At 37.6% G+C, this 22064-nt stretch overlaps 1 protein-coding gene and 1 non-coding gene across 34 annotated transcripts in view; one reads left to right on the top strand and one right to left on the bottom strand.

Moving 5' to 3' along the window:
• Window positions 1-4416: 4416 nt before the first annotated feature.
• The window catches only part of RNF14 (ring finger protein 14), a 32874-nt gene continuing 15226 nt past the window's right edge, over window positions 4417-22064 (top strand). Inside the window, exons 1-10 of one of the 33 annotated variants that reach the window (XR_014057858.1) lie at window positions 4812-5072; window positions 6714-6875; window positions 8109-8270; window positions 9287-9438; window positions 12294-12821; window positions 13752-13980; window positions 15835-16007; window positions 16952-17082; window positions 18729-18821; window positions 20948-21232. Coding sequence is in view for 29 of the 33 variants with exons in the window: in XM_081504745.1 (XP_081360871.1) it covers window positions 8117-8270; window positions 9287-9438; window positions 12294-12821; window positions 13752-13980; window positions 15835-16007; window positions 16952-17082; window positions 18729-18786 (1425 nt within the window). In the remaining 4 variants the exon portion in view is untranslated. Of the gene's footprint in view, window positions 6581-6713; window positions 6931-8100; window positions 8271-9286; window positions 9439-12293; window positions 12822-13751; window positions 13981-15834; window positions 16008-16951; window positions 17083-18728; window positions 20144-20947; window positions 21233-22064 lie in introns of those variants that run through there. The other 32 variants (XR_014057855.1, XR_014057856.1, XM_081504745.1 and 29 more) reach the window with 32 other exon arrangements.
• On the bottom strand, window positions 21821-21893 carry TRNAG-UCC (transfer RNA glycine (anticodon UCC)). The gene has a single exon. It is a non-coding gene; the product is annotated as a tRNA-Gly (tRNA).

The raw sequence follows: 22064 nt of genomic DNA on the forward strand, positions 1-22064 counted from the left end.
TTATCTGGTAATCCTATCCAGACGTTAAGTATGACCTTACCACAAGTTCTTCTCTGTTTTCCTTTTTTCCTCTTCTTTTTATTTTTAGAATTTTGGTTTACACAGTGAATTTGAAAATCTATCAGTAAACACAAAAATCAAACATATTGACTGGGAGCATCATCTGTGCATGAATATTCAGAGGCTGACTCTGTTGATTGGCCTTGTTATGTATTCAGCATTTCTGGGTGATTCTAGGATGTAACTGTTCTCACACTAAAAGAATCACCCCTGAGGAGGCTTGGATCACATTCATTAATTTATTTGGTCATCCAGTCACTCATTTATTGGGTGGAATTCAGCATGTTCTTCTCCATTTACAAGGTCAGTTTTTTTTGGCAAGGGAAGTAGCTAAATAGCTAAAGTTGACCCATATTTTCCTTTCCTCTAAACCATTGGTTTGGTTTTCTTTCTTCACATAGAATCTAATCAGCCTAATTCTCACCTTGCTTCAGAAAGATTCTTGCAGGAAGGAAAATGAGTCTTCCCATCGTTACATAAATTCTCATGGGGTTCCCCTTTATAAGTTTATGACAGCCAAGAGTTGAGCCCGGAGCTCCGAGAGAAACAGCCATACGCTGATTTATGATGGCAGCTGCTGCTAAATCTCACCCCTCTTTCCTTCGTACAGTGCCATGTTACCTTGGGGTTACAAAACTCTTTTCACTGTTATTCAGAGGAATAATAATAAAGTGCCAGGTTGCAAGTATAAACATGATCATTCTGTGCCTGTTATTGTAAATCAAATTTTACCTTGGATCAGAAGCACAGAAAACATTTTTATACTGTCAGCCATTGCAAGCCTTTTTAGGAGTCTGTTTTTATATAACCCTGGGGTGACCTGAGGTACTGTTTGAGCTGTACTGACCAGGGAAGCTGGCCACATTGGTTAGTCTGGCTATTTTTCCTTACAGACCTGAGCACTTTCCTTGGGCAAAGTGTTAACCTGATCTAAGCATAGCATTAGGGTTAATAACACGGGCTCAGGACTCCAACTGCCAGGGTTCAAAGCCTGGCTTTGTAATTTCCTATCTGTGTGACAGTGGCAAGCCACTTAACTTCTCTGTGATCAGTCTCCTTAGCTTTAAAATAGGGATGATGATGATGGTAATATGTTACAGGGTTACTGTCATGTTTAGCTTAGTCCATGCAGAACATTTAGAGTGGCGCATAGAACATGAGTAGCTCTCTACTTGTTAATTATTTATAATTATGCTTTTAGCTCTCAATTTTTAGTTTTGAGTACGAAGCCCCTGTTTAAAGAAACACCAGTTTTTCAGATTTCCAGGTGATAGTAGTAAATTTTTTGAGATCCACAGAGTGAGGAAGTATATAATGACAGGAGACCAGCTGTGAAACTTCTGTACTGGGATGAGGCCTGCCACTATCCAGTCCTGTCCCAGAGTTGGGGCAAGACTTTCCCTTCTACACTGCTGCCCCTCTATATGTCAAGGCTTGTTTCAGGAATGCTTGAGAGGGATGGCCATTGAAAAGGAGGCTGGACCCCCCCACCCCCCACCCCCCCAGGCAGGTGGGATGAGCTCAGCAAAGGCTCTGGACACCATTGGATGCCAGTGATGGACGAACCAGTGCAGGTCCTGATGGAAGGCCTGCTGGTCCCTACAAGACCAGACATATTTTGTGACTCACTTTTGCTTCTCTACCCAATGGCAGGGTCTTGACCTCTGGTCTAGGTCACACATCCCATTCTCTCCTAGCCCTGGACTCCATCATCATCTAGTGTTCATGAGGACAGGGGATGGAGTTAGATCTCTTTCTCTCTCTCTGTATTTTCATTCTACCTATCATGACATCATAAACTGTAATCCTGACTTCCCTGGGGCCTTCTCTTTTAATTCTTAAAGCCAGAATGACTTTATTCTGTCTGTTATTTCTGTTTCAACAAACCCTAATTCTTTTACAAGCTATATGAGAGGGTCAGACTGATGAGAAATTGGTCCTAATACTATAGGTCACCACTGAATGACACTGGTAAAATCATTTCACCCCGTAGCACCTCAATTTCCTCATTTGTAAAATGGGGAGATACAATTACTTTGGTCATGGGGTCCTGGGTGTTAAAATGAAACAATGCATATAAAATGCTTAGCACAGCAGAGGATTAGGCATGTAGGGAAAGCTCAATTTAAACTAAATGATGCAAAACCAGGCACATAAAACCAAAGCTACAAAAATCTTATGGAGTCTAAAAAGAAAATTAAGTAAAAAACTGTCTTTATCCAAACCTGACCTCCAAAGTGGCCTCTGCTTAGTCCACTTTAAACATTCATCCAAACTATTAACACTGCTTTGAAATTCTTCTATTCCCTCTGTCCTGTGACCTCTGACATGAAGCCTTGACATGATGTCACAATTCACCTTTTACTTTGACTTCGTGAGAATTTCCTGACCTGGTTCTTTGTCTCCCTCACTTTTAGCAGCTGGGAGATCTCTGGCTGCATTCATGGTCTCATCTCTGAGCACTCTGCAGTAGGGTTTCACTCTTGGTTTTATTTCCTTTGGCTGAATATGAACAATATTAGTGGATAACTTCAGAGATTCTTCTTCCTTCCTTTGTCTTTTTAAGGAGTACATTTCTGGTTTTGATGTCCGTTACAGGGATAGTTAGGTTTCTGTTCTGTAACAGTCAAGATTTATAGTATAGAGGATTAGGACTGATTATTTGCATTTCAAAAATTTCCCTTCTGTGGCAGTCAGGAAGCCCCTCCCGTACCCAATTTTTTCCCTCTTGGCTTTTCCTTTCTCCTACATGCAGGACCAGCAATGTAATTTGTGAAGCCCAGTGCAAAATGAAATGCAGACCTCTGTTTTCCAGAGTGGTTACTCCATTTTACATCCTCAGAATCAATATATGAGGATTCCAATTTCTTTGCCACTTCACCAACACTTGTTATTATGTCTTCTTTTTAAAAATTCTTTATTGAGATGTAATTGGCATACAACACTATATTAGTTTCTGGTGTATAACATAATAATCCAATATATGTATGTATTGAGAAATGATTTCTACAGTGAGTGTAGTTAACATCCAACACCATACATACAGATTTTTTTCTTGTGATGAAAACATTTAAGATTTATTCTCTTAGCAACTTTCATATATCGAGTATTATGTACTATAGTCACCATGGTTTCCATAACATCCCAATGACCTATTTATTTTATAATTATAAGTTTGTGTCTTCACCCACTTGCCCACCTCTTGCCTCTGGCAACCACGAAACAGTTCTCTGTATTATGAGATTAAAAAAAATTTTTTTCTTTTTATTACAGCAGTTCTAGTAAGTGTGAAGTGGCTTCTAATTGTGGTTTTGATTTGTATTTCCCTGATGACTAATGATGAGCCTTTTTTCATATGCTTACTAAACATTTGTATATCTTCTTTGGAGAAATGTCTATTCACATCCTTTGCCCATTTTTAAACTGAGTTATTGGTCTTTCTGTTGTTGAGTTATAGGAGTTCTTTTATATGTTCTGGCTTTTAAACCTATGATTTTCAAATATGTTCCCCTATTCTGTGGGTTGTCTTTTCTTGATAATGTCCTTTGACGCATAGAAGTTTTAAATTTTGATGAATATAATTTATTTTTCTTTTATTTCTTGTGCTTTTGTTCCTAAGAACCTATTGCGTAATCCAGGTTCATGATTTACTCTAACATTTTCTTCTAAGAGTTTTTTTAGTTTTATTGCTTACATTTAGGTCTTTGATACATTTTGAGTTAATTTTTGCATATAGCATGAGGTAGGGGACATGTAATTTTAATTCCCACTCGGCCTATACGCTTTGGTAAATTCTTGAACCTTTCTCAGTTTCAATTTCCTCACTTGTAAAGCAGGAATAACAAATAGTATCTAAATTATAAGGTTATAGTAAAGTGAAAATTTACATAAAACCATGAGTACAGGACTTGAAGCATCCCTATGCTTAATAAACACGGTAGTTATTACTGTTACACTATGACCAATGAGTGAATGCCTTCATAGTGGTGGTGCCAGAAAGACAGGTAGCATTTCTGAGACCGGGATCTCAGGGAGGAGAAGAAGCTTGCTTTCTCTACTTGGGGGAGCAGGTCTACCCCAGGTAGTTCCCTGTCTCATGATTTACCTCTAGTGATTGGTAAAATTCTAATTCTGAGGCACATTCCCATCAGGGGTCCAGAATCTGCATTTGTGTCAACGTCTCCACAGGCATACTTAAGTGTGGTGGGCAGCGGTACGGTGACGGTGATCGCGGCTGCAGCGCCGGTTTGACCTGCAGGGGGCGGCCGAGGGGCCGGGGCGGTCACGGCGTCTGCGCAGAGCCCTTCTCTCGCCGAGGCCTCCCAGCCAGATCCGCCCGGCTCAGCTGACAGCTCCGAAGACGGAAGAGGCGGTCCGCCGGTTGAGTCGGGCGTCTCCAGGCGGGGCCAGCGAGCGGAGGTGAGGGGACGCGGAGCTAGGTTGGAGGGCGGAACTTTCGAGCCCGGCGCGGTGGGGCAGCCGGAAGGTACGGTGGGAACTGCGCTCCAGGCTCGTGAGGCAGAGAAGGGCGGCCGGGCCGGGACTGCTTGCTTAGCAGGCTTCAACTCCCCGGACCCGGGACCCGCCCGGCTAAGCTCCCCAGGTTGCCCAAAGGAGGAAGGGGAAGTCCCAGGCCCTGCCCCTTCGGGACCCCTGGGCGGGCCCACACGCGCGCAGCGTCCTCCGTTTCCAAGCGCTGGGGCAGGTAGCAGGGCTCCGGCCTGCCACCCAGTTGTAGGTGAGTCGCACAAACAACAACTCCATACGCCCTGCAGTGAGCCGTGGAGACATGGCAGCGGCGTGCTGACCCCCTCATGGCTGACACCTTCATGGTGTGGCCTGGGAGAATGAGTAGGATTTTCCCAGACCCGAGGGAAACCCGGCGGAGGAGGGGCTTCCCTCACTCTTGTAGCGGTTTCCGGTTTGCCTAAAAGTAATATTACACTTGAATTCTCTCGTCTCGTGACACCGGGGTTTATTCTTGTTCCTGTGTTAACAGCTGAAGAAACAAGGTGGTCTGAATCCAGTTTTATTTTTATATTAGCTCTGTGACCTTGAGCCAGCGTGGACTTAAAATGTCATTTTTCTGTGTATAGGGGAAATAGGAGTAGGACTTTCTTCATGGGTTTGTGGGAATCTAACAGTTAGTGCATTTAAAGGGCTTACCACAATGCCTGACAGACGGTAAGAGTTCACTCTTTTTGTTGTTACTGTGACGACCAACCCAACATGCTCCTGGCGGGATGTGGCAATGCAGTCCCTGAACCTTGATTCTAGTCCCCCATTTCAGCAACAACATCTGACCCTAGTTCAGTTCTCACTTTTTCCGGTGTCTAACCTAAAGCATTGCTAGATTCTGAGAGCAAATACACAGAAGCAAGAGACTTGATCCTCGCCTTTGAGGAACTAATTTAGTCTGGTAGGAGAGGAAGTGCAAGTTCAGAGGAAAAACTATAATGCAAGGTGGGGTGTGACAATGTCATAGGAAAGTTACAATAAAAAAAAGTTTTCTAGATTTTTAAAGAAAGACATGCTAATTGGAAGTTTTACATGGAATAGGGGCTTTGGAGGTGGGTCTTGAAGACTGAATGGAATCAAAGAAATGTATGTCAGCAATTTTAGCTAAGGGACTGGGACCCATGGCAGCCTCAGAAGCTGGGGTCTGGTGAGTTGGGTCATGAGGAGCTGCCAGTGGGAAACAGCTTGGAGGAGCGTTTCTTAATCCTGGCTGAACATTAGAATAACATGGTGAACTTGGATAGTTACCCATGTCTGATTGAATTGCTCTGGGGTATAGCCTGGGTATAAATTCATTTCACCTCATTTATAATGTTTGAACAGGAAGAAGCAAAAAGCTTAATTACATTATCACCATGTACTACACGTGGTAAAAAGCGTTTACAATTATGTAAGGTGATGTGAAAAGACTTAGTATATAGTACAAAAGACTTAGTATATAGTACATATTCAATAAATATAAATTGATCCTAAATTTCATTCTTAACTTATTTGGGAGTCACACATCTGAAAATATGGTTTAAAATTACTGTTTTATATCATATTTTTTGCATATTTTAAGGTATTCATAGCATTCTCCAGAACCCATCTATAGACCAATCTCCCTTTCTCCTTTATTCCCAGTTGAAGAAGCCTGGTAAAGCATTTAGAATAGGACTTAAATGTTTGTGTGTGAGCAGTTCTATTGTTTTGTTTTTAAATATCCTGCTGTCTTGCTTAAAGTAACCTAACATTGAGTGTCCCTGGCAGGATTAATTCCTTATCGGACAAAAGGAGAAACTGGAGAGGGTAGGAAATGAAGAAATAGAAGAAGTGGAAGAGGAAAAAACAAGAAAACTGCAGGAAGTGGTTTGTTATGGGGGCATGTTGTGCTGTCATTTCGTATGACCTTGGTGTTCTCAGCTCCTCCCAGGGCTGAAGGCAGTGAGATAAGAAGGGCACTCTGATTACTGGGAACGTGCAAATGTCCTTTGAACCACATGGCTCAGTTAGGCTGACCTAGGTGAGTAATATGCAGCTGTAGATTAGGATTGACTGTGTGTTAGGATGTGCTTGATTTAAGTGGTGGTTACGGAAATTCAGAATTTAAATTTGGAGAGGGTGCTAACACCATCTTTTGTATTTTTTTTCTGCAGATGGCAGGATTTCTCTAGTATATCTAATATGAGTTCTACATCTTGGCCTTTTATCCACCTTCAGCAGTCTCATCTCCATCATCTTAAGAATAAATGAGATTTGCATGAGTTCCAAACTTGAGGCTGAAATACAAACTCCAGTGCTAATATCCTTTTCTTCTAGTTGTTATTAACGGGTACTAATTGACCTTAAATAGAATATATCACTGTGTCTTAGGTAGGGACACAGCTTAAGCAGAACCATTATCATCTGTTAGAAAATGTACTTTTTTGAAAATGGAATCATTATAAATGAATTTGAGTTTTGTAGTGTCACTTTTTTATAACGTGAAAAACCACGTCTCAACTTTTCTTTGTGCATTCCAATTTAGAAAATATTTCAGCCAAGACGGAGCATATTTACAAATGCAGTTATAGTCTAGTATTTTAATTGATAGAATGGTAATTTTTGGTGGTTGTTTTATTAAAGTAATTTTCACAGATTCTCACTACATATTTTTTGCATGTTTGAATTATCTAACAGTGTGGTGTATCTTTCAGTTGCTATAATTAAAAAGCATTTGTACAGTTTAATTATAGCATATTTTCACTGTTGGTGTTACCTAAAATAATGGTAAATCATAAAATTGATTTGATATTATTTCAAAAAGTTAATGTTATTTTGCCGCTTCCTCAGTTATCTGTCTCACATGTTATCGTCCTTGTAACAGTGTCTAGAGTGGGGTGTTCTCAACTGGGAGTAATTTTCTTCCCCCTCCCCAGTGGCAGGGGTGGTGGTGGATATTTGGTTATGTCTGGAGGTGTTTGTGATTGTCACAACTTGAGGAAAAGGGATGCTGTTGACATCTAGTAGGTTGAAGCCAGGCATGCAGATTCACGTCCTCTGATGCATAGGACAGCCTCCCACGACAGTTGTCTGTTCCAAAACGTCAGTAGCACTGAGGCTGAGAAAACCTGCCCTAGAGATTCCTGTGGGTTTAAAAAATTCATTTATTTTTAAGAAGTATATCAAATATACTTTGACTGCTTTTGTGAGCAAGGCACTTTCCTAAGTTTAGAGAGCAAGTCAAAGTAGTTTGTGAATTGTCCTTGAAAATTTTTTTTATTGTGCTTTCTTTTCTAAATCATACCTAACTAATAAAGTCAGCAATTATAAGAACCGCAGCTGTCCTTTTTGAAAAAGGCTGTTACTGTGCTGATCTACTGGAATATTAGATATGCCTGTCACTTTTAGTTAGATAGAACAGTGAGAATATTGATTAATTCTTTGCAGTTGTTTTTGAGGAACTTTCTTTTGGGGGGATTGGGATTGTGGGGGGAGGGCCATTAGACTTTTCCAGACTCTGTGCCTTTTCTGTTCTTAACTGACTTGAATGATTATCTTCAGCTCCTCAGAAAATTAAATGTCGTCAGAAGACCGAGAAGCTCAGGAGGATGAATTGCTGGCCCTGGCAAGTATTTATGATGGAGATGAATTTAGAAAAGCAGAGTCTGTCCAAGGTGGAGAAACCAGGATCCATTTGGACTTACCACAAAATTTCAAGATATTTGTGAGCGGTTAGTTAATATTCTCTTAAACAGATTTTTTCTAAATGAAGATTATTCTCAATTTCTTAGTGTACCCTAAGTTATCTATCATCTTGTGTTTATAGGCATTAGTGATAGATGGTAGTATTACAGATTTAATGCCTGTTTCTATTTTAATTGAAAATAAAGGGTGAACAATTTTCAATTTAATTCTGCCTTTTTGATCACAAATATTATCCTGGATATTTCATGCTTCCTAATCATCCAACTAGCAGTTCATCAGCCGTGAGTCGTTGGCTGTTAAATAGGGGTAATTGAAATAATATATGTGAAAACACTTGGAAAGATTTGGTTGTTGTTAATACTATTTGGTTTCTAGAATCTTTTCAACCACCAGAAACACATGACACTACTACTCTGTGATCTTTTGCTTCAGAAAAAAATTAAAAACTAGTACTTTTGATACTGTATTCACAGAAGACATTATGAACACTTTCTCAATATGTTTCTAGTGTAACAGCTTTAAGTAAAGAAAGTAAGTGTGATAACTGAAAATGAAACTTTGATTGTGAGAGTGTTGTGTGTTGTAGCTTGCCCTCAGCCTGAGATCGTTGCATTGGCATAAATTCTCCCAACTCTGATTCATTGGAGTTGGCATATGCTTGTCTAAGTAGGTCATGGCTTTTTGATAGAAATAAATATCTTTTTCTCTAGATTGTGTCTTTAATCATCTACTGTAAAAAACAACAAAAGAAAACATTGTGTATTACTTGCTCACTAGTGTTAGGAATTATACTCAGAAGTGTAGCAAGAATAAGTTGTGTATCTTCATTTTAAATTTCATGATGCTTAGTAGATTTTTTTAAGGGCTTATAAGATTTTTTTAAGGTGGTGGCTCCAAAGTAAAATTAGGAACAGAAAGTGCTTTGGGGGTGGGTTTTTATCCCCTCAACTAAAGCATTACATTTTTCTTGAGCACTGCTCAGCAGTAATGGACACTCAAGTGTTGACCAGCTGATCCTTTCTAATGTTTGTTTTTGGTTCAGGCAATTCAAATGAGTGTCTCCAGAATAGTGGCTTTGAATACACCATTTGCTTTCTGCCTCCACTTGTGCTGAACTTTGAACTGCCACCAGATTATCCATCCTCCTCCCCACCTTCATTCACACTTAGTGGCAAATGGCTGTCACCAACTCAGGTTAGACCCGAAACTTAATTTCTATCCATTTTTAGAAACTTAAAAAAATCATCTTTAATTGAAGACTACCTTGATGATCTTGAATTCAGTGCATGAAGAACAAATGGGTTTGATGTAATTTTTTCCCCTTCATGAATTGTAATGTTAATAAGTTGAAAATGTTTGATGTTTTAGAAAGGAATGGCAATAATTAGAATGATTAATCATTTTGAATTGCAGTAGGAGTAATTTTTAATCAAGTATATTGTTTCTCTCCTTATCTTGCTATTTTCCCATTTAATCTGTATTGTAATGGAGACTGTAGGTCCTCCTCATTTTCCTCAGTTGTTGGTATTGCTTTTTATTTTTTTTTATTCATTCCTTAAATGAAAGATTTAGTTGTAATTAGGACTAAAATTGAGCTAATGTAGTTATAATAAACATTCCTTAAGAATACATAAAAGCACTTTTGTTTGTAAAAGTCTGTGTATTAGCAACAGTTGTTGACTGCACTCACATAATGTGAATGCACACGAATAGAAATGCATATGATTCATGTAGATATCTCATTAAGGCTTGAGATCTTATTCTATGAGCCTTCATTTCCTCGGGGTCGTATATCCTTTTCTAGTAACAACATCAGCTCTTGATTGAGACATAAATATGTCTTGAAGCTAGTATAATGTATTCTGGAATAGATAATGGATCAATAGCAGTTACTTTTCTAGAAGTCATGATGAAGATTGATAGGCTGATGTATTAAGACAAAAGCTGTCAGAGTTTCTTGACCTCAAGGAACAGCTTGTCAGTTTTTCTTTTTTGATCATGTAATTTTCATTCCCACCACTGTTCATCACCAGGCTGATCCTTAGATGAGAGTGCATTTGTAAAATTGAACTTAGAATTTAAAAACAAAATTAAATTTTTAAAAAAGAATAATACATGTAGAATAAAAAGGAGTTTCACCTTGCATTTTATTTATTTTTTTATATTATTATTTTTTTTAAATAAATGTATTTGTTTTAGTTGGGGGCTAATTACTTTACAATATTGTAGTAGTTTTTGCCATACATTGACATGAATCAGCCATGGGTTTACATGTGTTCCCCTTCCTGGACCCCCCTCCCACCTCCCTCCCCATCTTGCATTTCAATATCTTTGTCAGAGGCAACACATGCAAGACGGTGGATTATTTACATTTAGATCACTGAGAGTTGACTAAATTATCTAGACATTTATAGTCCCATTTCTCCAGAGAGCTCTTGATACTTTATGTTCATGCATGTGTACACATGTACAGTTTCAGATTCCAACCAAATAGCATCTACTTAATGCTGGCTTTTAGGGTGTAGGGAGAAGAGAGTTGCTCATTATTTTATGTTACATAGCTAAAATTACAGTAGGACTCTCTGTCAAGTAAATTTTTGTCCATATAATTGACATTTTAATCTGTCTCTTATGCTCCTTCTTCCTTTAATTCTTGTTTGTTACTGGGCCCTGATTCCTTGGCTTTATGAATGGCTCCTGTTGATAATGAAGTTGACGCATGGACCTGTTCCTCACTGAATTTGATTGATAGATAGAAGTGGGTTTAGTTTTCTAGTATTTTCCCTATTTCTTTTCCAATATATATATACACACACACAGTGTCTTTCATGCTTTTCTCTTTCTGCCTCCCTCGTTCCTCACATGTATGTACATCTCAGATACCTCTTTCGAGAAGGGACTAGAGAAGAAAAGAGGATGAAGGAGAAAGACTTCTTCCTTGGACTTGGTGACTCAAACATTCAGAGCTTCCCTTTTAGTATTTATTACATTTTAAAGATTTCGTCAGGTTTCTTATTGATCATAAAATCACATTCATGCAAATGTGTGAAAGCATTTGTTGTCCAGTCTTGAACAGTCAGTTTTTAATTTTGTGCCCGTATAGAGTTTAGTGAATAGCACTATGCAGTGTAAGGAAGAGAATGTGGTTCTTTTTCACTTCAAATGTCAAATTTACAAAATTTATTTGCATCTGGAAGGCTTATTCTTTGATGTTTACCTAAAAAGAAAAGCTGCTTATGAGCCTGAGCTCTACTTAAAAATCTTATATTTGCCTTTCAAATTGAACAGACCAGTTTTAAGGAGGAAAAGTCAAAATAGTTTATAAACTTTGTTTGCTTAACTTAGGAAATGTGAGCTTTGCCTATGGCAGTCAAATCGTGTTAAGGGCTTGTCATCATATCCAGGTTCAATATCAGTCTGCTTTCCTCTATTAGCCAGGATCTGGTGTAAGCCCATATTGCTTAGTTAAAATAAGCTTATAAATTGGAATAACAAAGACTCTGAGGTTAGATTCTGTTAGTGATTTTTTTTCACATAAGTTGACTTCTTGATAAAGCTGAAAGAATTAATTTTAAAGCTTGGATGGTATTTTTAAATTGTTTTTTGCTAATCTTTATTGTAGGGTACCTACAGAGCTAGTACTCCAAAGGAATAGAAATAGTTCATCTTAAAACTAGATCTCTTCTCCTACATGAGATACATAGCAATGCTAAAGTAAAGAAAAATAAAGAACAGAAAGAGTCCTCCAGTAGCCCATATGTAAACCTTGTTCTACATCTGGTAGACTCTTAACTGTTTCTCTTGTTTTATAGGACTTTTAGCTTCTGACCTTGTGTCTGTGGCTCATGTTGCTGAATAGTTTAAGAAGTACTTTGATAAGAACACTGATGCTGTTGTGTAGCACAGTTTATCACAGAAGTGAAAAGAATACTTTCTACTTCTAACAGGAAGTATAAAGGTCTAAATTAAAAAGATTTCAAGGGAAATTAGGCTTTGACAGCATCATCATCTTTCCAACTTACCAGCATCCTCATGTGTTTTCCCCCTAGCTATCTGCTCTCTGCAAGCACTTAGACAACCTGTGGGAAGAACACCGTGGCAGCGTGGTCCTGTTTGCCTGGATGCAGTTTCTTAAGGAAGAGACCTTAGCGTACCTGAATATTGTCTCTCCTTTTGAACTCACGATGGGTTCTCAGAAAAAGGTTCAGAGAAGGATGGCTCAAGCTTCTTCCAACACAGAGCTAGATTTTGGAGGAGCCACTGGATCTGACATAGACCAAGAGGAAGTTGTGGACGAGAGAGCCGTGCAGGATGTGGAATCATTGTCGAGTCTGATCCAGGAAATCTTGGACTTTGATCAAGCTCAGCAGATAAAATGCTTTAATAGTAAATTGTTCCTGTGCAATATCTGTTTCTCTGAGAAACTGGGTAGTGAGTGCATGTACTTCTTGGAATGCAGACATGTGTACTGCAAAGCCTGTCTCAAGGACTACTTTGAAATCCAGATCAGAGATGGCCAAGTTAAATGCCTCAACTGCCCAGAACCCAAGTGCCCTTCAGTGGCCACTCCGTGTCAGGTAACTCTTCACTCCACTGACAGCTGCTCCCTGCTTCTCTCATGACTCTTCAAAGGGAGGCATTCTCTCAGGAACTTCTTGATAGGGCTCATCAGGGCAGTCCGAGGCCTTGGAGCCAGCCCACCAGTTGTTTTATTGTGTTCATGATCTTGATTTAAGCAAATGTAAATGCTCCCTTTGCTGGCTTTGGAATGGGTGGTCTTTGGCAAGGATGAACATTAAAAAAATAATTCTGGTGATTTACTCTGTGTTGTCTGCTAGGAGGGGGAACTGCTACCCCGTCTGTGTGAGGTTGGGATCTGGAGGGGTTATCCCTTAGGATGATTAACCAAATGTTTACAGACTTGAAAGATAGCCTGCTTGGCTGTTTCTTCCATTGAGGCATAAATTTAATTTAAAGTGTACATTTTGCTTAGTTTTGACAAATGCATAGACATATGTAACCACCGTCTCAGTCAAGATATAGACTTTCCATACTAGCTCAGTTGGTAAAGAATCTGCCTGCAAAGCAGGAGACCCTGGTTTGATTCCTGGGTCAGGAAGATCTGCTGAAGAAGGGATAGGCTACCCACTCGTGTATTCTTGGGCTTCCCTTGTGGCTCAGCTGGTAAAGAATCCACCTGCAATGCGGGAGACCTGGGTTCGATCCCTGGTTGGGAAGATCCCCTGGAGAAGGGAAAGGCTACCCACTCCAGTATTCTGGCCTGGAGAATTCCATGGACTGTATAGTCCATGGGGTTGCAAAGAATCAGACACGGCTGAGCCACTTTCACTCACTCACTCACTCATACTTGGTTTGATTTTGAAGTGAGATGGAGGGTTTTATTTTCCGTTCATCTGGTTTTTATGCTTGCTTCCTAAAGATCTCCCTTAGGATCAGAACTGATTGGGAAATCATCAAACTTAACGATGTTTTATATTTCCCTCCAGGTCAAAGAGCTAGTGGAAGCAGAGTTGTTTGCCCGTTATGACCGCCTTCTCCTCCAGTCCACCTTGGACCTGATGGCCGATGTGGTGTACTGCCCCCGCCCATCCTGCCAGCTGCCTGTGATGCAGGAGCCTGGCTGCACCATGGGCATCTGCTCCAGCTGCAATTTCGCCTTCTGTACTCTGTGCAGACTGACCTACCACGGGGTTTCTCCATGTAAGGTGACAGCAGGTAGGTTGTAATCATGTGAACTCAGTCTCCCAGCCCTCCCCCACCCACTAGAAAAGAGACTTATCACTTCAATTCTTAATTTGGAAGAATTGTGTTCTTCTGTGTTGGTTCAACAGATATTTTTGTGTCAGTTACTGCCTACATTCTGGGAATATAGCAGTGACCAAATACCCTCATGGAACTTACATTCTAATGGGGGAGATAGGCAAACCAAATAAATAAGAATATTAGATTGTGGTAAATGCTGAAGAGGAAAAAAAAAAAGTAAAGCAGAGACAAGGTCAGAAAATGTTTTGCCTCTGTTCTCTCTTGAAAGTTTTATGGTGTTACGTGTTAGATTTAAGTCTTTAAACTACAGAATGGTAACTTAATGCCAGTATTGCTATAGTTACTGATCGTTAGCAGAGTGTCATCTCCAAGAAAAGACCCTGATAGGAGAATGAGTAAATGGAGTACTTCCAGTCACCTGTGGCAGAGTCTTGTAGAGGTTATGGGCAGATGGGATGGAGAACTCACCAGAGTATAATATAAGCCTTCACTTGAGACTTTGGTATCCTTATCATTGAGAGGCTGAAATACCTTCCAGGTATTTCACAATGTTTGGGGAAGAAATCAAACATAGACTTGGGGGCTTTAGCAAAATTGGAAATCTCTTTCTTAGTCTCTATATCTATATATTAGATATTACCATACAAAATATATGATACACTAATAATTTTATTATTGCAAGAACATTAGAGCAGCAACCTCTGTCCTTAAGATGTCTCGGAATACAAAAACACTTTGAACTAGAAGAGGAAATACAAATGACAGGATTTAAAAATACATGCCTGCTGCATCTCTGTAGAAGTGTTGAAGTCATGGGAATGAACAACACAGAGAAAGGATTCGTAGGTGAAGGAAAAGTGCAGATATAATTCTGCCTCAGAAGGTGTCTACTTCTAAATAATGTGAGGAAGGTAAAATAATAAAAGAGCCAGAACATTGTTGAGAGAGGTCTTTAATTAATTGTGTTGAAAAGTTAAGGTAATAGAATTGTGAGCAAAAAAAAAAAAAGCCTTTGTTGACAAGTAAAGCCTTTGGAAATAGCTGCCCGTTCCATTTGAGTTAAGTGATAAAGCAGTAGAAAGCAGATTGATGAGTATTAAGCGGAAAAGTTGGTAGAAAGGACTTTTCCTTTACCTGTTGGTGGTAAATTTTATTCACTGGCTTTTTTCTTATATATGCAGAATTGAACCATTGGTCTTTGCCCTTAAATCAAAGGTGCTTTTGTTTAGTTTGGCAGGTCTTGTTATTAAATGGTGAATGATGCTGACTTAGTAGAAAATCAGTGTCTGTTTCAACCTTTGTGTCATTTGCTAAGTCAGCCTTTAAACTGTACTACTAGTTGTACTAGTTGCACAAAAATATCAACATTAATAAGTTAAAATCAAAGGAAAAAGGTAAGCTATTATTCTGTCACATTTAAGAAGTCCAGCTTTTCTACTTGGAGAATTCCTGTCTGATCTTTGTCTTTCATGCAAGTGTAATTTTTACCTAGTTACAACCTAAATATACTTTTTGCTGGCTTCTGTAATGAGTATTTTAATTGAGTTGTAGCCATCCTAATTATAAGTTTTAATAACTAAATGTTATGTCATTAAGTGGTTCCACACATAATTATTCCCTTGGACATTTAATTTGTTTGCCATTGTTACATGCGTCTCTTTGCATATAATTTTACTTGGGTTTAATTCCTTATGATAAAATCCCAGGAATAACATTATTGAATAGTCAAAGGTTATGATCATTTTTAATGATTTTTAATGAGCTTTACAAGTTGTATAAAAGTTAATTTTCCATTTCACCTTCTAGAGAAATTAATGGACTTACGAAATGAGTACCTACAAGCAGATGAGGCCAATAAAAGATTTTTGGAACAGAGGTATGGTAAGAGGGTGATTCAGAAGGCACTGGAAGAGATGGAAAGTAAGGAGTGGCTAGAAAAGAACTCAAAGAGCTGCCCATGTTGTGGAACTCCCATTGAGGTAAAAGTTTGGGGACAGACTTGGAGGCCTACCTGCTTGCAAGCATGTTATGATTTCCTCAAGAAGCCTTTTAATTTTGAACTAATTAAGAAAACACATTTTGGGATTTATTAAACCTTCTTGGAAGATTCAAATTTACTACTAATTATTTTTATTGATATTAAATATATGTAGACTTCCCTTTTCAGAGTGATTTCATACAGTTACGGTTTTTCTCACCTTGTATCCACCTCAAAATTGAATGAGTTATGAGGAGGCCATACTAGGGCTACAGTCGACTCAACTCATCTATGTTATTTTTTTTTAAAAAAAAGGCTGACTTCTCAAAACTATTTATCCTGGAATTTAACATGTCTTTTTAACAAGTTCCTGCTTATGAAATACAGATATAAGTCAAAATAGACAGATAAATCTATTGGCTTCTTGATAAAACCTTAATATGTTTTAAAATCAAAATATATGTCTTTGCATTTGATTCTGTTGTTCCAATACATTATATCTGAGCTAACCTGGATGATGATGCCCCAGTTACTCCATTAAGGAAACTGGCCTTCTATTTAACTACTTTGACATGCCTCAGCTCTGATAGAATGGGAAACTTGGGTACCAAATGTTTACTTAGATTTATGTAAAAAGTTTAAACCCCACATATTAAAGCCAAATATTTTCATATCATTCTAACTACATAATTCATGTATACATTTTTGATTTGTATTTACTGTTTATGAGAAGAGATTTTGCTTAGTATGTTAAGTATTTTCTGTATTTCACTTATAATGCCAAAGAGTTTAGGCATTAATAGTTATCAGTGTGTGTTAACTTGTGTATCTCAACCCTGCATTAGAAAAGGGAGACGATAAGGAGAATGTTGTACCAAATCATTTTGTCAAGTGCATTTCTCTTTTGCTTTTACAGCCTTGATATTTTTCTCTCTTTCCCACCAGAAATTAGATGGATGTAACAAGATGACATGTACTGGCTGTATGCAATATTTCTGCTGGATTTGCATGGGTTCTCTTTCCAGAGCAAACCCTTATAAACATTTCACTGATCCTGCTTCCCCATGTTTTAACCGGTATGTATACACAGAACTCCTAGTCTCAGCAGTTTTTGGTACTTGATTTGCAGACCACAAGCCCAGTAAGTTTTAACTTCAGTACTCTGTTTATTTAGAGAACTTTCTTATATATTTTTTTATTTTCTCATATTTTTAAATATTTTCTTTCATATATTTTTCATATTTTTCTTTCATATATTTTTCCATATATGCATTTTCTTGAAAATGAGTTTTATGATGAAAATATACTATCTGAAGGTTTTCTTTAATTTATTATCCTTCTCAACTTTTTTAGTGAAAAATTTCAAACATACAGAAGAGTTGAAAGGATAGGACTATGATATCTTTCACCAAAATGAACAATTGATAATATTTACCATATTTGTTTTCTAAATTTATTGCTTACCTACTTGACCATAAGTTGGAGATATGATGTTTCATCTCTATATACTTCCACACGTCTTTCCTAAGATAAGGAAAGTCTTCTACATAACAGTAATACCTCAGAAAATTTAACAGTGGCATACTGTCATCTAATAAAATATTTAAGACTTATCAACTATTCCTAAAAATATCTTTTAAAGCTGTTTTATTATACCAGGATCTAATCAAGTTTAATTATTTTATTTGATTCTGTTTCATAATAGAGAAAAGTATTACCCACTTTTTGTTTGTTTGTATTGAGCAGAACATTGACGTTTTGAAGAGTCCAGGCTGTTGTCCTAGATACCCTTATCTAGGAGTTTTGTTTCTCCATGGTGCCTTTTAGTTTGTTTCTCTTTCCTCTCTGTTTTCTGTAAAGTGGAAGTTAGCTGTAGAATGGAGTTGGACTAGATTTAGAGTAACATTTTTGACAGGAATACTTAACAAGAGGTGGTATACTTCATGTTGTATCACGTCAGATCCATAATGTCAGGCTCTCTCACTATTAGCATGATGTTTGGTTCTATCATTTGTTCCATTGTAAAGGTAAGGTTTTTCTTTTGTTATTAGTGAGTGATCTGTGGGGTCACTCCTTGGCACATGTGAATATCCTATTCTCCACCAGCTCCAATTTCAACATCAGCTGATAATCTTTGTTAATAGACATCTGTGGGGTACCTATAATCAGTTCTTGACGTTATGAAACTATGAATTGAAGAAACCAGCTCTGCCTATGAACCACTGGAAATAAAAGTGTTGAAAATACAAATTTTAAGTAACATAAGAGGAGGAAAAGAAATTGGCAACTGTAAAACATTCTACTGGTGGAGAGTACAAGCACGGTGAAGATGGAAAGGATGGAGTGATGAGTATGTGGTAAAGTTACAGTGTTTTGAAGAAGTGCAGCTTCTAGACTGCCTGAATTTTTCAGTCTTGACTTATTCCACATATTCTACACATTGAGTGTCAGTTTTTGTGATACTTGTCTCCCACTATTGTTTCTCCTTGGCCCTTGAGAGTTGTCTGGATCCTTAAAAAAGGGTTGTTCCTATAAACTTTAAGGCAGCTTCTTATTTAGAGGGATTCACATCTCAGCCCTTCCCAGTAGAATGATTAAAGGAAAGGAAAAGATATACAAAGATGTTAACAGAATAGTGCAGAAAATATATTTGAGAAAAGGAAAGAAATCATATTCAATTTCTATCAGGTGTATTAAAATGTACCTTGTTTTATGCGTCCAGGTTGTTCCATGCTGTGGATATTAATGGAGATATTTGGGAAGATGAGATTGAAGACTAGTTCACTTCTACTGCTCAAGATATGGAAGTGGAATGGTTTGCCCTAATCTTTTGTCAAGTATACAGAGTAACTTTGCAAGATATTTAGGGTGCCAATGATTCAGTCTTCCTATGTAAAAGATATGGAAGAACAAGGTTTTATTTTCACGTGGTACTACTGATTAAGGCACATGTATACATTTTTTCATTGCAGCATAATTGAGGAAGTATTAAGCCAAAGGTTCAGAAAATGAAAACTAGAAAATATTAAATATTACAATGTGCCCGAAGCTTTGAATAGTTAATAATTAAATATTTATTTTCTTCTCCAAGCTTTAGGGAAAGAGAGAGGGGTCAAGAGTTAAAGACCTTTTTATCTCTGAGAAGCATCCCTCTAAGACATTCTGTGGGAGCTCTCTCAGTAGTACTCCTTAATGCCTGGGGTGGGTAGAAGCCTTACTAAAATTGTGCCGAGAGCCTGGTCTTATTTACTCCATATGACATTCTTTCCAACCTGAATTTCTGCTAATTTTATTTGGAAGAGGCCCTTTACTCTCTAACTCATTGGATGCCCTGGTGTCATTTTGATCTGCTTTTCAGAATAGAAATTTACAGATAATTTAAAAAATATTTTTTAGTACGTAAACACTGTAGGTCACCTGATATATTTATCAGTGGTCTATAGTCCACTGGTTTTGAGCCAAGTCTAGGATTTATTGATAGTGGCTTAGAAGAATTTCAGCCCTATTCAACTTTCCTGTTGCTTCTAGGCATTAGAGCCTAGATTCAGAACGACTTGCCTTTGCTACCTTTTGTTGTACATTCTCTCCGGTTGACCCTTGCCCTACCTTTCATTGGTAAGGACAATTTTAATATTAGCTCCAACAGCTCATATTTTTATTTTGTCTGCTGGGATAGGAGAAAGCCTAATATATTCCCAAGCCGAACTTTAATTATCTGCATTTTGAACACTGCACCACCATAGTTCCAGTGCTAAGTTTCTGAATTCTTTTTAAAGGACTTCTCTAATGCGCTATGGAAATTTGTTTTCCTTTTCTTTTTTTTTTTTTGGCATCAGCACTGTTTCAGGGGATAATTTTGGCTTGATACCTAGATACCTGTTCTTGGGTTTTGTTGGCTTTTTGAAAAATTGTCTTTGCTTATGATTTGGTGAGTGGGTTGGTAGCAAAATAAGATTTTTGGTAAAAAGGACAGAAGAATTCAGCTATAGCTGGAAAACATGTTCTTTTTCCTACCTTGTCATTGAAAATTGGGTAATCACTTTTAACCATTTTATGTGTGTGTATCCAAAGAGCATGGACTGTTTCTGGATTGTCAATGAGGATGCTAAATCTTAAAAATAAAAATTATTTAAAAATTATCTTATAATTAGAGCAGAGTTGCTGCTGTGTGTTCTGTCACCAAGGCAATTATCACATTTAAAAACTATATGGTTTATAACATATTCTTAAAGTGAGCAGAAGAAAGTCATGGAACAGTGTCTCCTCGTTTACCTAAGCTTGTGACTGAACTTAGATTTTAGGGCCTATATTTTGTTTAAACTACAGGGACTTTAGTTCAGCACATTTTATATAAGAACTAAAGTTAACATAAAAAATAAGTTGAAGATAAATGGAAATTCAACTAATTATATAGTACATACTTGAGAAGAGTGGCTCTTCTCAATGACTGGGTAGGAGTTCATTTCATACCTTTCACTGGTAACCTCTGAGAAGCTGTTAGGTTCATGGGCTAATTGATGTTGCTAGGGGTTATTTGGGGCTGTTGTACATTATGTTATTGAAAGTAGGAAAGACTCCTTAGTTTCGTGAAAGAAATGACAAGATTTTTCTCTATGATTTAAAAAAACACAACAGGTCCTTAGCCTCAAAGACTTGTTTGTTCAACTGAGTGTTTTTTCTTTAGGTACAAAATCTTTACCCTTTAATTTTCACAAAGACAGTAGGACTTATAAAGTCTTATTTTTATTTATTTATTTAATTTACTTATAATTTGCCAATCTAATAGGGCAGAATGGCACACAATTAAAAATTTTTTGCATACACATTGATTACTAATGAGTATAATTTTTGGAAATTTTCATTCTATGAACTGTTGTTAATTTCCTTTGAATTTTTAAAAAAATTTTATTGGAATATAGTTGATTTACAATGTTGTGTTAGTTTCAGGATGAAGGCCTTTTTTACAGTTGGGCTGAGATTTGCCATAAATTGACATGGATGTTATGAGTCCTTTTGATGGGAATGAGAGAGCAGAGGAGGATCCCTTTGAAGATTGCCAAAGCAAGTTTGAAGAGGGTGCATCCCTTGATTTTATAGGAAAGGTTTGGATCTAGAACTGACAAATGAAAACAACCTGCTAAATAACTTTTTAAGTCAATATAAAGCTTTTGTGACTTTTAAAGCTTGGGATTGAATCAACTTAAGGGCCTGCTTTTATCACTTGAGGTAAATTTTGTCCCATTCATTTTTTCTAAAGTAAATGTTTTGTTTTACAATAATTTTAGATTTTCAGAAACATTGGAAAGATAGTACAGCGTTCCCATCTACTCTACACCCATTTCCTTACTCTTTTTTTTTTTTTTTTAATGTGGCCCATTTTTAAAGTCTTTATTGAATTTGTTACAATATTCCTTCTGTTTTATGTTTTGGTGTTTTGGCCTCATGGCATGTGGGATTTTAGCTTCCCAACCAGGGATTGAACTTGCAAACCCTGCACTGCAAGGTGAAGCATTTCCTTATTCTTAACATCTTATATTACTGTGATACATTTGTCACAGTTAATGAACAATGTTATTAACTAGTCTGTGTACTTCTTATTTCCTTAGTTTTTTTTTTTTCCTAGAAACTTTTATCTGTTCCAGGATCCCATTCAGGATACCACATATTACTTTTAGTCATCATGTCTCCTTAGACTCCTCTTGACTGTCACATTTTTTTTTTTTTAATATTTATTTGTATTTATTTATTTGGCTGCTCCAGATCTTATGTGGCACTTGGGATGTTCAATCTTTAGTTGTGGCATGTGGGATCTAGTTCCCTGACCAGGGGTTGAACCTGGGCTCCCTGCATTGGAAGCCCAGAGTCTTAACCACTGGACCACCAGGGAAGTCCCGGCTGTCACATTTTTATTAGTAATATTATGTAAACATTGTATCTTGATGCACCTGTATGGGTCAGAAGCCAGAAATTTTTTCCTGAAGACTGATTACCTGTTCCAGGTAGGCTCAGAAAATCAGTGAAATTATTTTTTGATTGAGGTCTTTTTCTATTTTTTTCT

The sequence above is a fragment of the Giraffa tippelskirchi genome, chromosome 6 (assembly GCF_054371585.1).
Source record: "Giraffa tippelskirchi isolate mGirTip1 chromosome 6, T2T-mGirTip1v1.2.pri, whole genome shotgun sequence".
Taxonomy (NCBI): domain Eukaryota; kingdom Metazoa; phylum Chordata; class Mammalia; order Artiodactyla; family Giraffidae; genus Giraffa; species Giraffa tippelskirchi.